The sequence below is a fragment of the Plutella xylostella genome, chromosome Z (assembly GCF_932276165.1).
Source record: "Plutella xylostella chromosome Z, ilPluXylo3.1, whole genome shotgun sequence".
Taxonomy (NCBI): domain Eukaryota; kingdom Metazoa; phylum Arthropoda; class Insecta; order Lepidoptera; family Plutellidae; genus Plutella; species Plutella xylostella.
In genome coordinates this window covers 616,049-631,680 of record NC_064012.1, presented here as the reverse complement: position 1 = coordinate 631,680, position 15,632 = coordinate 616,049, and the positions used below count along the sequence as shown (strand labels likewise).

The 15,632-nt window shown below is 38.8% G+C and overlaps 1 protein-coding gene across 1 annotated transcript; it reads right to left on the bottom strand.

The window, feature by feature from the left end:
* Positions 1-224: 224 nt before the first annotated feature.
* On the bottom strand, positions 225-5,950 carry LOC125491277 (probable cytochrome P450 303a1). The gene is made up of 3 exons (XM_048632842.1): positions 4,780-5,950; positions 3,056-3,173; positions 225-553 (listed from the first exon to the last, which is right to left on the bottom strand). Exons 1-3 carry the CDS (start codon positions 5,841-5,843, stop codon positions 233-235), a joined length of 1,503 nt encoding a protein of 500 aa, XP_048488799.1. The 5' UTR covers positions 5,844-5,950; the 3' UTR covers positions 225-232.
* Positions 5,951-15,632: the final 9,682 nt, after the last annotated feature.

The following is a 15,632-nucleotide window of genomic DNA, read 5'->3' as shown; positions in this document are numbered from 1 at the left end:
CTGGACCACGTGAGGTACGTCAGCGACAAATCGAAAAAAAAAACGATTGGTCGTGAATGAAAACTACCGACCAATCAGAAGGCGTGCTTCTACAAAACGTCACTCGACCTCACATAGTCACCTAACCATCAGCCATCTCATTAGGCGGGTCCACACCTTACGATCCAACCTTGGAGCACTCGACGAGATCTTGTTGGATCGTCTAGTGTGAATCCCTCTATTGGGCATAGCCTCAGGTCCTCGGCACGATGAGGGCTTTGAACGGCGCGGCGGAGGGCGTGGCGCCATCCACGTGATCCAGCGAGGGCAGCGGCTCGCCCGGCGCCTGGAGGAAGCTGAACCGCTGCAGCAGCGTGGTGGTGAACACGAAGATGTTGCATTTGGCCAACACCTCGCCCATGCAGCGGTGCTTGGCCAGCCCGTACGGGAAGTAGTGGTCGGGGATGGACACCTTGCCGTCCGACAGGAACCGCTCCGGCCGAAAGGCGTAAGGGTCGGGGTACACCTTCTCATCCATCAGGATGTTGGTGAAGTTGGAGACCACCATCGTGTCCTGTGGAGGGTAGTGGGTGGTTAGATTGTGATGGTTTAGGAATCTTCTGCTGTGGGTGACAGCTACAGCGGTGACTCGGCTTGGTCACCGTGGTGCAAGGATTTTGGGCGGTCAGATCGCTGAAGCCAACTGTCATTAATTTACAACACATTTTAGATGATGATTGTATTGCGACTTGTTACGAGGGAAAGCATATTCTTTAAATTATTTAATAACAGTAAAAATTAAAAATTGTGAAAAAAAATAAGACCACCCTTGAGCTCAACCCAATACAACAAAAAAAGAATTTTCAAAATCGGCCCACAAATGGCGTAGTAATACATAAAAAACATACAAACGGATTGAGAACCTCCTCCTTTTTTCGAAGTCGGTTAAAAATGCTATTAAAACACCTTCAATCACTGTCATGTCATTTTGCACTAAACGATATCAATAAAGTGTAATAGTTGTTTAAATTTAATAATCCATTGACCTACGTTATAGCACCATGTGAAATTCAATAACATGTCAATATTCACACCGCTGAAAGCTTTGAAAGTCAAAAAGTGAAATATTAAATACGTGCGCAAATTAATATTGTACATTTTGCGAAGCCACATTGAGAACTACATTAAATTTGAGGTGTCGTGGAAAATCATTTAAAGTGTAAATTTTACATCGGTAATTAATTGTACCTGATGTGTTTGCGGCGAATGCGAATAAATTATTTATTGAACTATAATATTCTGCGAAGCAGCCGCACAGAACGCTAATGTTCGATCATTCTAAATAAATAGAGCAAACTAATTTATCATTGTGAAGTTTAATAGAGGAAAACGTTGTTTTATGTATCTATTTACTTACCTAAGTATTCTGCAATGGTCCGTAGCCTTTGTCCCCATAGAAACTAACGAACTATCGAAAACAAGAATTCCTGTCAACCGTGAGCTATTGATTGGTCTGCTAAGAAAAAATCTTTATAACTTATGTGTATGTACCTACCCCAAAATTCGTAGCTTCGTTTCTGCAACTTACAATGCATACTTACACGAGGTGATAGGCAAAGCGAGGAAAACTTTGCATACCGAAACTAGACGAGCCAGTATGGGTTATGTATGAGGCTGTCGGCATGTCCCGGCAAGTGTCGACGATCATGTAGTTACGAAGTTCGGATTGGTAACTATCGATGCAAGGGCAAAGTTACGTAACTACATCGGGAATTCGATTAGGTACGACGTTCTCACTCTGGAATGTCTATTTCGTATATTGATTTGCCGAAGTTTAATACAAGTCGTCTTGATTATTGGCGTGAATCGCCGTAGTTATAATATTAAGTTATACACACATTTATGATTCTATTTAATTAATGTTAATTAATTATATTAGATATATTATGGTATCGATTATAACAAATAATCCTGATGATGATGATGTGTGTATGTTTGTTACTTCTTCACGTTAAAACGGCTGAAATGATTTTAACGAAATTTGGTATGTATTTAACTGAGAGCCTGGATTAACACATACTACTTACTACTACTTTTTATCGCCGTATTCCCACGGGAAAAGTTTTTAAGGCGAAAGCTCGCGGGAACAGCAGTAAAACATAAATATACATATAAACGTGTATAATTGTGTACCTATAATAATATTGTGACAAAACATTTTATATTATCATGCAATTTATTCACAGTGAGGTTTCCTTCGCCATTTCCTTGGAAATATAATTTTATGAAAAATCTACCTTCATTTTCGATCAGAAGCCTTACGCAAAGAGCTCTTTAATACGCTTGAGATGTCTAAGCTCGGAGCTTGGTTGAAAGTTGTAATTTTGCTTAGATTATTAAATGCATCCTGGGAAGTTCTTACGTCACGACTTCACGAGAGCGAAGTTGAGGGAAACCACAAACTTCGTACCTGCAGACCGAATTGGACGTCTTGTGCGCCCGCCGAGCTTTGTGCATGACAAATTTATACACCGAAGCCCTAGGGCTGTAAAGTAATAAGATAAACGTTGAAGCTTGTTATTTGCAAACACTAAAGGTGACTAAAGTTGAGATACTGTTTTAATTAATAATTACCAAGTCCGCGTTGTTCTAGGTTATTAGCGTTATTACCTACCCTGACTACATCCAACCAAAACAGAGCTTTGTTCTTTTCAGATTATGATTACTTATCCATCGCTGAAATTAACAATTTTATTCTACCTCTACCTACCTCTGTTACCCACAACAGCTGTGATTTCCAAAACAGCGCCCGTAGAAAGGCGTTCAAACCCGTAAAAAAAGCTATCGACGGCGCTGGTAAAAACCGCCCTTCCTCAATACGACAACTGCTACTGCTTAGAGCGAATTAACTGCACGTGACTGACAAAAACCAGAGGTCATATTAACTAGCTTTGGCGTACCCGGCGTGACCCCTGGTTCGTGCTGGCTAGGTGCACAGTTTATTCGTCTCTATCTCTTTCTGTTCTACTTATCTACCATCCATCGCTATCTCCGTCTTTGTCTCTCTCGCACATACCTTGGGTATGATGCAGCCAGCCAGCACGGTGTCCTTGAGCGCGCGGTGGGGCACGCCGAACGTGCGCCCCATGAAGTGGCGCACGCACTCGTGCACCACAGCCTCGTTGTACGGCATGCTGGAACAAGGAAGAGGAGGATGAGGCTTTGAAGTTGGAGTTATCATCATCATCACATCACATCACGACCCATTACGTCCCCACTGCTGGGGCACGGGTCTCCTTCCAATGAAGGAAGGGTTTAGGCCTAGTCCACCACGCTGGCCAAGTGCGGGTTGGTGGACCCCAACACATATCATCATCAGCCGACAATTTTCTTGTGCTGGACGTAAGCCACTCACAAAAGCAGCGTTTGTAAGGACCGCATCTTTCCTCATCTAACCACCACCGGCTCAACATCATCAACCTATAACAGCTTTTTGCTGGACGTACGTGCCGAAGCATGGCACAGGATGACATCTATAGGCTTTCAGGTTACCATTACGGCTAACTGTCTATATTTGACACTTTTCAGTACCTAGCGGGAAAAAATATGTCTTTATATTGATGTATTTGACTTGGAATGATCCAGTACAAAATACTAGTACAGTGTAAAATACTACCGAAAGCAGGCTTCATTAAATGGATCTAAATGTGTCGGTCCCTGAGACAGACAGAAAAAATCGTAAAGTAGGCCACTTTGAGAATAGGTACTGAATCGAAATGGGTCACGAGGGTTACTCTACATTGACAAAAACTAACGAATGAGGGTGGTCATGGTCATGCAATCTGTATGTTTAATAATACAGTGATATAGAATCACGGTTAGCACAGAAGCGCTTTGAAACTTTGTGTTTCGTAATGTAGAGTGACCCCGTTGATACTGCTCTAGGCGCTGCGGTGCACGGGACTGAAACAGACGTTCAACATCCGAACTTTCGTCGTTGTTTAAAAATTCTAAATGAGAAGTTAATGGAACTCTAAAATAGGCAAGACCCGTCTCGTTTGTACGTAGTAGCAAGAGAACGCCATTTCATTTGGGTCGCATTTTCTATTTGGTTTATTGAAGGGGAATTTTCAATAAATATTTTGTGTAGTGGTTTAGTTAATAAAATATGAGTAATTAAGTGTCTGGCAATATTAATAAAGTTATTAAGTATGCACCTACGTATAGATTTTTAAAATTGTAAAATAGAATATCCATAAACTTATTTTTTTTAATTCCCACAAGCGTATTAAAAATCCTCGTATGGTTCCAGGGCTTCTATCACAATCTCGGAAGCAAATTAAACTCTCGAGAGCGTCTCGGGGAAGCAATATTCCACAGCGAAGACAATCTTCCTCTATTTCATGACAAGGTAAGGTAATATAAATAATAATATGTATAAACAATTGTATATAATATATATCAGCTGTACGATACCCATATTTTAGGCTCTGTCTACCTAGCTTGGGGTCAAATAGCCGTGTGTAAGATGTCCCACATATAATAATAATTATTATTAGGTACAGTATTAGTATAAGGCAGAAAAATCTGACCCCTCTCAGTAGTGTTGTTACCATGAATGGGGGGTCAGGTTTCGCTGATGAATGTATGTAAGGGAATGTTAAAGAGAAGTATGAAAGTGAGTGCTATATGTTAAATTATTATTTTAACGATTTGGGTTTTGTGTTCCTGTTATGTTACAATGTGTGTGTGTAAATAAAAATAAATAAATATCAATACTCTGCACACGAAGGTACTCACTTGACGCGGTCGCCGAGGCAGGGCATCCGGTCGCGGCCCACCACGCGGTCGATCTCGGCCTGCGCTCGCGCCTGCACCGTCTGCTCGCGCACCAGGTACGAGAAGCAGAAGCTCATGCTCTTGGTGGTGGTCTCCGTGCCCGCCATGAACATGTCCATGCACATCGCCACCAGCTGCCCCTCCGAGTACGTGTTCCCCTCGCCCTTCTCCTTCAACACTCTGATGTAAACGTCCATAAAGTCCTTATCCTCGTTCTCGGGATTGAACCGGTCTTTGTGCTTCTTTAGCTCCGCGTTCAGAAACGCCCAGATCCTCTTGTGGGTACGGACGAAGTACTTGTAGCCGGAGAGCGTGGGCGCCAGGAAGCGCAGCACGGGGAAGTGGCTGAAGGCTGTGCCCACCATGTCGATGCCGGCGAACAGGTCGAACAGCAGCCCGTACAGCACCTGCATCTCCGGGTCGCTCGCCTTGTAGCGCAGCCCCGCCATCATGGTCCACAGCGTGTTCAGGATGTACGTGTTGAAGAAGTTGTGCATCTGAACGACGGCGGTGCGGTCGGGGCTGCTGTCGATGAGCTCCAGGATGTCCTTGACCATGGCGGTGGCCTCGAACTGCGCGATCTCGCCCATGCCCTGGCGCCCGAAGCCGAACTCCTTGAGGTGCCTCAGCAGGAACTTGCGCTGCTCCTTCCACAGCTCGCCGTCGGTCAGCAGCACCCCCCGCCGCTGGCCCCACGTGCGCGTCTGGTAGAATATGCCCCGAGGTCTTCCGTCCAAGTCTTCGTTGTAGAGCATCTCCTTGTTAGCTTCCAACGAGTTCACCATCACGATCTTGTCTTTTCCTATCTTTAGTCCCAGGGTGGGTCCATTGTGGCAGTATTGCTCGGAGAGTTTCTTCACGGCTTTGTAGAGGTAGCCGGTTTTCTCCCTGAGCCTGGAGACTTCTCTAGCGCTCCCTAGTATAGGCATCCATTTGGGACCAGGCGGAAAATTTCGTGGCTTGATAGTGTCCAGGTAGAGCAGCAGGCAGACTGCTAACACGATTATTAACACTGCCAGCCACATCTGGAAAATAAAACGTTAATATCGTTAATAAAGTTTACTGCAACGAAACCGGCGACAACATCCTTCCTCTGAGTTCATAAACCTCATTCATAAAAGCATAATTTCGCTCGGAATTATTGATATCGCATAATGTTTCAATATACAGTGGTATCAACGCCTGAAGTAAATAGAGCAGAGCGGTGTACATTGAAAGGAGGCGCAGTAATCAGGAAGTTTTATAACATTAGTTACGTGTTCAGCGCGTGCCGAGCTGTTACATAGTCGGTTATAATATACTTGTACATAAGTATGATTTGAATGTATATAGGTCGATATGACGAGCTCTGTTATAATTATTTATTATTATAGCATATGCCATTTCATTAGACTAATATCATAATAGAGACTAATATCATAGTATTTCTGTTTTAACAATTGTTTAACACATAATTTGACTAGTCATAAGGTATTAGACGTTACAGGCTTACAGCGTTAATCCACGTCTCTATGTACTTTTTGTGTTATTTATAAATAGCTATAGCAGTTTCTGAAAGGAACTACATTTTGAAATGTAAAATTGAAATATAGTTTTAGTAAATATTATGAACAATAAACGCATGAAACACCAGCATGAAGCTAATTCGCTGCGGTTTGCGGTAAGTGGTCAGTCGCATAGCATTCAAAAACTAAAAGCGAAATACTTGCTTTGCTACAGTTTTCTAACAATAATAATACGCAATAAGTGTTTAATTTAACAGTTTTCAGCGACAGGTTTTTATTCTGAGGGTGATTTTAAATGTAAATTGAAACTGTAAAATCTATTGAAGCCTATATAATAGATGAAGCCTAATAATAAAAATGCTTTCCTTAGAAAATATCTTCCAGAAGGCCCATTTTACTAAGTCCCAATTCAATGCTAAGAGCCTATAGAAAAATATAAAGAAAGAACACTTAGCGAATGGCACAACTTGGCCGTCGACTTATATTGGTACTCGTAAAGTTCTGTACAATTTTTCAAATTGAAAAGAAAAACAGAACGTTCGATGGTAGGCAAATTGTTCAAACGAAGATTCGGCATTTAACCACGGAAAACACGTCGAAATGTCGATGTCACTTCAACATTTTGCCAAATATTCCCGCTGTAGAGTCAAATAGAAACGCGCCACCCTCGGGAGCGGCGACGGTGGCCCAAACACCGCGTGGAACACTTTCGCATCCAAACGTTTGATTAAATCCGTCAATTTACAACGACAACCTAGTTTCACATGTACCGAATTTCGCCACCAGCTAATAATTTATACATTGGACATTTTGGCACCTAAACAAATATTTACGTAGATAGAGAATTACCGGGAATTCGTGATGGATGTAACACAAACGTTTTGACCCGGCGGATAATTAAATTATCGGAATTCATCTTGTTGAGCACATTAATAAGTTATCTCAATCCTTAATAAAGCGGGGGTTTTACACGAGAATACACTCGCGGGCAATGAAAAAGTTCCACTTAAAGAGCAGACACCAAAGGGCCCCAATTTTTCAAAATAATTAATCAATTTAATATACTAAATAAGAAAAATTTTAACAATAATTAGGCTTTTAGTTGGTAGTAGGTATTTAAATGTAGTTTCATATTTTAGACAGCGTGATTAAGCTAGCCTTTTCTGTTTAGGACTAATTTGGTGCTACTAATTTTGGCACTGGAACTTGTTCATTGTTCACGAGTGTACACGTATAGTACGCAATGATCGTAAATAATCTTATCGTATAAACGCCACTTTGTGTCTTCAATGGCATCTCTAATTTCACACACGAACGTGTGACTGAAACCTTTTGGAACAAACTTCACAAATTGATAGCAAACACTTCTGAAACTTTCGCAAATCGTAGCAGCCAACCTCCGAATAGTCAGAAGCGGATCAAAGCCTTAATTACTTCCATCCCACAACCACGTTATCACAAATAACTTTAAGCACAAGGAGATCCGATATCCTAGCTCACTGCACTGTGAATCTCTCGCCACCGTGGAATGATTATTCCACGTACTAAGGTTAGCGCTTAAGAAAACTCTTAGTTTGCGGCGTTACGGAATGAAACATAACTTGGTTACCTCAGTAAGTGCTCGCGCGAAAGTGTTCGCTTTCACTGAAGGTGGTTTCCGGAAGTGCGCGGTATAATAACCGCCACCCCGCCAGCAGGCGGCGGACCAAAGGGTTACTTTAGCTTCACAATTAAATTATTTGAAAACTGTCATCATGCAATCAGTACGTTTAACACAGCGAGATAGAGTCGTGGTTAGTGCAGCTGCGTCCCGAAACTTCGTTTTTCGTAAGTAAGAGTGACCCCCCTGGTACTAGGATCACTATCCAGTGCGGATAGAAACAGGTTATCTGAAGACTAGTCTTGAGGTTAGGTATACATGTACGCGCTGTTGCATGAAAGGTTAGATTTAAAAAAACCGGCCAAGTGCGAGTCGGGCTCGCGCACAAAGGGTTCCGTAGCAGCAAAATTACAGTTAAATCAACCTATCTCAAAAACTATAAGAGATACTTTGATCAAACCAAAAATCGTTGAAAGAGTTAATTAGCATGCATCACCTCTATTTTTTTTAGAATTTTATACCCCGTAGTTATAAAAATAGAGGGGGGGGGACATACTTTTTACGACTTTGAGAGCTGATATCTCAAAAACCGTTCACTTTAAGAAAAATGTTTTTTAGAAAACTTTATATCATTTTAAAAGACCTTTCCATTGATACCCCACACGGGTATGTACATCGAAAAAAAAAAATTCATCCCTCAGTTACATGTATGGGGGGCCCCACCCCCAATTCTTTTTTTTACTATTTAGTGTCATATTTTTGTAGCGGTTCATACAACACATATTCCCATCAAATTTCATCACTGTAGTACTTATAGTTTCCGAGTAAATCGGCTGTGACAGACGGACAGACGGACAGACGGACATGACGAAACTATAAGGGTTCCGTTTTTGCCATTTTGGCTACGGAACCCTAAAAAGGGTTTTATCTTATAAAAAATAATACCCATTATACCCACACATCTTAAAATAAACTAACTGTCCCTTTTGAAGTTGGCAAGGAATGCATTGCTAGTTACCTCCTGTTGACTATCCGTACTGTTAATGCCAATAAGTTATTCTCTGCATTGGGATGTTATTGATGAATTGATCCTAAAGAGTACATGAAACTATAAAAAAAATTACTATAGGCTTTAGATATTCCATATTGTGTATTTTAAGGGCCACTTGCAGTAACATACTAAATCTAGATTTAGTGTCAAATCTCGATTTAAGAAACGTCAGTCCATAATCCATATACAATTTGACAATAAATGGAGATTTAACACTAAATCTAGATTTAATATGTTGGTGCAAGTGGCCCTAAGTGTTATTGGAAAAGAAATAGCCGATCACAAGCATCAATGTGAAGCAAAATAAAACTCGACACCCAAAAAATATATGTAACCGTGGGTAGTACATAAGGAACCATTTACCCAGCAGTGAGTCACTATCATGGAATAACGAGTACTCTATACTTGCTATTCTATGGTCACTAAGTCACTATACAGGTAAGGTAACACCAAAAAAGGTTCATCCGTTTGGCTGCTACGCTACAAAAACAGTTACACAAACACACAGATACGTAAAACTTATAATACGGAGATTGAAATACATTCAGACTTTCCGTGAAAATAATAGTACATATTATAATAAAGAAACACCTAGACTTTATTTTCAGTTTTAGAAGAGAAAAACACTGCGGCTAAAACTTAATTTCTCAAAGTGAACTCTCGAAGTGTCTCAAAAACAATGCAATTAGAAAAATAACATTTTAAATTATTTTTAGAGGTGTCCGAGTAATATTTTACTCTTTAGTTCTTTACACAGTCAAAAGCTTTAACTTAATTATTTTCTGCGAGAACATAAAATAAAACTAAAATATAACAACCTTGTTGTGTTCTGTTAATGGAAAACTTATTTATAGAAGAAAGTTTTGCTTTTCTTCATTTCTAAGAATACTTAATTAAAAACAGTCCTATTTATTTCGATTCGATTTTAATGTAAGATTTTAGGTTTGTAGACAAAACATCATCTTAACCTACTTACATCTAAATTAATATCAACTTAGCTTAAATAACGGAGCTCTTATATAGGAATCAAACTAATTTAAAAGAGTATTTTTTTTCTGTACAATTTTTTTTCAACGCGTACGAAATTGGACATCTCTTGTCACTTCGGCCGGACTCCGGAATCCTGTTTTCACTGAAATGTCCTGGACACGGCTTTTGCATAATAATTTCAGAACTGTATCCGAACGAGCATATCATATTAGTACACAGAGCGGGAAATACGTTCAAAAACCGTTTCATTTTAAAGTCTGCGTGGCTCGTGTAGGAATTATTGGCTGCTCTGTTTGATTATCGTATTGTTTGGTTTCTGTTCATTTTTAACTGAGTTTAATCTTGGTATAGATACGTAATATGGTGTGATTTTCTGTTTGATTGAATAAAAATAGTGTATTAAATAAGAATGAAAGGTGTGCAAAAGTGCTAAGTAAGCCGAAAGACGGTGCCTTACTTATCATTCTGAACACCTTTTGTTTCATACTATTGGAAATTCGTGAAAACAAATTGACTCCTCAACTTCCCATACTAAAGACACGTAATATGATGAACAAAAGTTAAAATTATGTAGGTACTTAGATGCAATTAAACTTCGCGAACTTCCTGAAAAGAGTAACTAATTATACATAAAAAAAAACCGGCCAAGTGCGAGTCGGGCTCGCGCACAAAGGGTTCCGTAGCAGCAATTACAGTTAAATCAACCTATCTCAAAAACTATAAGAGATACTTTGATCAAACCAAAAATCGTTGAAAGAGTTAATTAGCATGCATCACCTCTATTTTTTTTAGAATTTTATACCCCGTAGTTATAAAAATAGAGGGGGGGGGGACATACTTTTTACGACTTTGAGAGCTGATATCTCAAAAACCGTTCACTTTAAGAAAAATGTTTTTTAGAAAACTTTATATCATTTTAAAAGACCTTTCCATTGATACCCCACACGGGTATGTACATCGAAAAAAAAATTTCATCCCTCAGTTACATGTATGGGGGGCCCCACCCCCAAGTCTTTTTTTTACTATTTAGTGTCATATTTTTGTAGCGGTTCATACAACACATATTCCCATCAAATTTCATCACTGTAGTACTTATAGTTTCCGAGTAAATCGGCTGTGACAGACGGACAGACGGACAGACGGACAGACGGACAGACGGACATGACGAAACTATAAGGGTTCCGTTTTTGCCATTTTGGCTACGGAACCCTAAAAATGGTTTTGATTAGAATAATGAACTCTTGATTCACTTATTTTTCGCTGACTCTTTTTGAACATTCTGTATCTCAAAAATGTGGTGTATTCTCTGTTTTATTCCTACGATTATTTCATGAATCCTTTTGTATTGACTTATTTTTGCGTTTAATGTAACCAATAAATTGATCTGGTGCGAATATCTACTTTTTGTATTCGTGTTGGAATTTCGATAACTATTTTAGGGTTGCCAGCCGGTGTTTTATTGCTGGAAATTTGCTTTTTGAGCCTGAGCGCATATACGATTATATTTATTTAATCCTATATAATACACTCGCGATTAATGCAAAAGTTCCACTAACTAGGTAAGTTTCTATATCACTGAAACTTTTATATATTTTTATTGTGTGTGTTTCTTTTAGGTACTTATGGAGACAAATTTTTTTATTTACTTAGGGAACAAAGGATGTATATATGAATTCGAGTTGTTGTTGTTTAATTGCACAATTTACAACAATAATAATGTACAATCGTGCCGTCTGTACAAGGTTCAGAGAGTGGTGTAAATAAGAGGTTATAAAATAAAATACCTAAACTTACTTAACAATTTAAAAACCATCGAAATTATAGCAATAATACGAGTAATATGATAGGGTAAGTAAGAGGTTATAAAATATAACACCTAAACTTACTTATGAATTTTAAAATCATTGAAATTTCGACAATAATAATATTATGATAGGTATAATTTTGTTTCTCTTCGCTGGCAACACCGGCGGGCGCTCGCCGCCAGGCCGGGGGCTGCGGTCCATGACGCGCGCCCACTCGAGCGGCGCTTCCGGGGCTCCGCTGGGAAGTGGGGCATCCAGCGCCTGGGGACACCCTTCTGTCAACGTGGACCTCGGCCGTGTACTAATGTGACTAATGACCCCGAACTCTATGCAGTTTCGGAAGCCTCCAGACTACGTCACACCTTACAGAGTGTCCTAATGCCCCAAAGTGCAGTCAAGGAGACCTGATGAAGGCCAATGATCTCACAATAAGAGTAGCAAAATAATGGAGGAAGTTAGCTTAGTGCATTTACACGATTGAAGAAGAAGACCCCGAACTAGGAAGAGCCTAGCGAGTAGTGTGGGTTTCGGACAGCGCAGATACATATATATTATATTAAAACCCAAAAATCCGATACGTTTAATACCACGGGATAACACGGGAGAAACCCTGTACAATGCAACCTGGAGGTTTCCTAGAAACTAGAGGGATCCTCCGGACCTCCTGGTTGCATTGTACTGGTGTCTCCCTGCGATGCCAGATGAAGAGGCTGTTAAAAGGAAATAAATAAAAAAGATAGTTAATTCTACTCTTGCTTTTTTTTCTGTGCATTAAAAAAAATCTGAAACATAAAGTTAACTTTTTACACTTTACATCAAAGTTAAAGCAGCCGAATTATGAGCTACGCTCGTATTGATAAGCAATTTCGCTTGAGCGCCATGAGGGGAATATTTACCCGAAATGACGCTGAATATTGCTGAAACAATTTTAAACGATGGAAATTCGATCTGGCTACTTCAGGATTCAGGCGCACGTTCACACATTCTGTTAAATTTTAACTCAATATAGTTACTTACAGATAATTGCACAGCCTGTCGAAAGATTTACTTTTGAAGTTGTAAAACTAGGGGATGAAAGGAATAATTTTAAAATGGCTCAGCAATTTTTATATGAATATGAGAACATGAGTGTTTAAATGAAGTATTTTGAAAATAAATGCACTACCTGCTGAAGATAGGACCTTTCGATTTTGTTCTCTGTCCTCGGCTTTCCACATCCTGCTAAATAAATACACATACGTTATTATATTCATAGATGGTTTCAACACACATAAACCAGTATTAAATTACTTTAGCATGATTTTGACACCTGTAAACATATACATATACATCTTTATTTTACTATCGCTTAAAAATTTACAAATGTGCAGAAATCACATCTAAGCAAAAATATGTTAATCGTCTCTACAATTTCTGTAATATTATATGATTTTTCCTTCTTGATGATTTTTAGTGTTCAGTTTATCGGGTAAATTACCCAGAGAACAGTAACGAGACTGACATAAATTTGCACTGTAGAAAATTGTTCCATTGAGTTTTTATCGTAGCTGAAGCAAAACTTTGTGACTGAAGCAAAAAAAAACAGTATTTTTTATTTAGCACCTCAATTTTATGAATTAATTTTAATACTTTACCATGGCCGAGTGTATTCTTGCAACATTCATTTTGGATTATAAAACCTTGGTGGAAATATACTTATTAGAATTGTGCTAGACTAGACAATTGATTACCTAAATGCAGAGAAGAAAAAAAAATGTTTCCATTTACTCGGGCGACTGGAATAGTTCTTTATATAGGGTGTTGCAAAATGTGGCATTCATTAACAACTTTAGTTCCAACTACGACTTTAGAGACTTCGCGATTATTTTCGTTCGTCACGCAACTTTTAATATAGGGGAAGTGGAGTAGATAATATATATATATACTAAAAAAGGCATGTCTGAAATTTTGTGAGTCTGATGGATAAATGTGAGAACTTTATTATTAACTAAGTATTATTATAATTGTGCCTCTATGCAGCGCTAAGGTTTTCTTTTTAACTGTAATGCTATGTAGTGTGATGATGAATAAATAAATAAATAACTATTGGCTTTATAAAAATCAGTTGGTTGAGGTTAGTCTTGACTACAAGCTTATATGCAGTAGATCCTTAATTACCTTTAATCACATAATTGTTCTGTAAGTTTTTTGAATAAGTAGATATTATACTGAATAGTAAACTGTTCTGGAAATCTCACTCTGAATGCCTCCTACATGGTGGTAAGTGGTAGGTGGCCAAATGATAAAATTTCACCCTGTTTATCAGCTATACAGGAATATTTATAGTAGAATATGTACCTACAAACTGAAGGCCCCCGTACAAGCTCAAGTTGCAAGTTTTCTTGCTGGAGAAAACATCGTGAATCCTCTGAGCCGGACTAATTAGAACGAGGCTATGGAAACTATTTGTTGTACAGATCGAACTTTTCCAAGTATCGACATTAGAATTTGTAATAATAATTTATAGAACCTACTGTGTGCACAGGGAAGGCTATAGTCGATATCCGTTAAATAACCTTCGATCAAGTATAGTTCTATATGGTTCGGGACTCCGTTTAAAACCACCGACATTCAACACTCTCAGTCGCATAACTTTTGAATAGCTAAGCTGTTTTTGATAGCTAACAACACTGGGGCTGTTCTTAACCATGGACAGCTAACAACACGCGGGTAACACTAGCTAGGACCCAAAAACAAATAAAAATCAAACGTTACACTACCACAGAGATATTCAGCACAAAGATACCTACATAGAGACGTTAAACACCCTTCTTTTTAAAGACCACAAACCTATTTCTCTTTTAAATAAATGTTTGCCTGCTTGTTTGTATTTTCGCGCCACCTTTGTAATTACTGGATGGGTTTTTATCCAGTTTTCTCGGAAAAATAAAACGACGTTCACAAGCAAAAGAGAGTAAAAATATACCTATATTATCAAATGTACTTACCTACAACAACATATCGGAGTGTTGTACTTGATAACAGGAACACTAATTAAGTAGGTTATAAGAAGAATGTTATTATGTTTTGATATTTATTAAGATTCTATGAAGCATTAATTTAATTAGATGTGCCCTTTGCTCAAGGTTTATGTCAACAATATCTTTGTAACACTCTGTGATCGTAGGTACAAGATGTAAAAGTAAGTAATAAAATATATTTCTACTATTGAGTGCCTGCTATGTGAATATAGGCGCCTGATAAAAAATGGTGAAGTGAGTCCCACCTCTGCAATGTTGCCGACACACGGCTTGGATGCCACAAAAAACAACCACATTTTACCGTCTGTCTACTGAGATATCTGTCTTAAGAACTCCATTTGATTAGTTGAAAATATTTCTCTCCGATGCACCGTTTTCGAGATATAAGCTAAAACCCAAAAAATCATCCCTTAATCCCCCCTCCTCCCCCCCGCTCATCACCTAGGAGTCAGGACTTTTGGTATGTTAACAACCTAAGCCCCCTGAACAAGTTTCTGAAGGAATCTCTTAGTTACCTGCTCACGCACTCTACACCTCATTCCTTGACTGGACTATATTGTATTTCCCCTGCTGCCATGTTATTTACATGTATTGGTTTATTTGGCTATACAATGCTCGTTAACTTAAACAAAATATTATTGTAGACCAAAAAGGGCCGAATATTAATTAGGTTCATAATTATTTATGTTATTCATTCAGATCATTTTAGGCTTCATCATTTTATCGGACACTTAAATTAATATAAGATAAACCTACAGAACTGTATTAATTTGTCGTTTACAGAACAGTAACTCAACTTTAACTTTGACATATAATATGAATTCATCGAGTACTTTTATTACT

Coding starts and splice junctions, on each gene's coding strand:
- LOC125491277 (XM_048632842.1), bottom strand. CDS start 5,843: ATGTGGCTGGCAGTGTTAATAATCGTGTTAGCAGTCTGCCTGCTGCTC. Junction 3,174..4,779: donor TGCCTCGGCGACCGCGTCAA/GTGAGTACCTTC, acceptor TCCTTGTTCCAG/CATGCCGTACAACGAGGCTG. Junction 554..3,055: donor CTGGCTGCATCATACCCAAG/GTATGTGCGAGA, acceptor TACCCTCCACAG/GACACGATGGTGGTCTCCAA.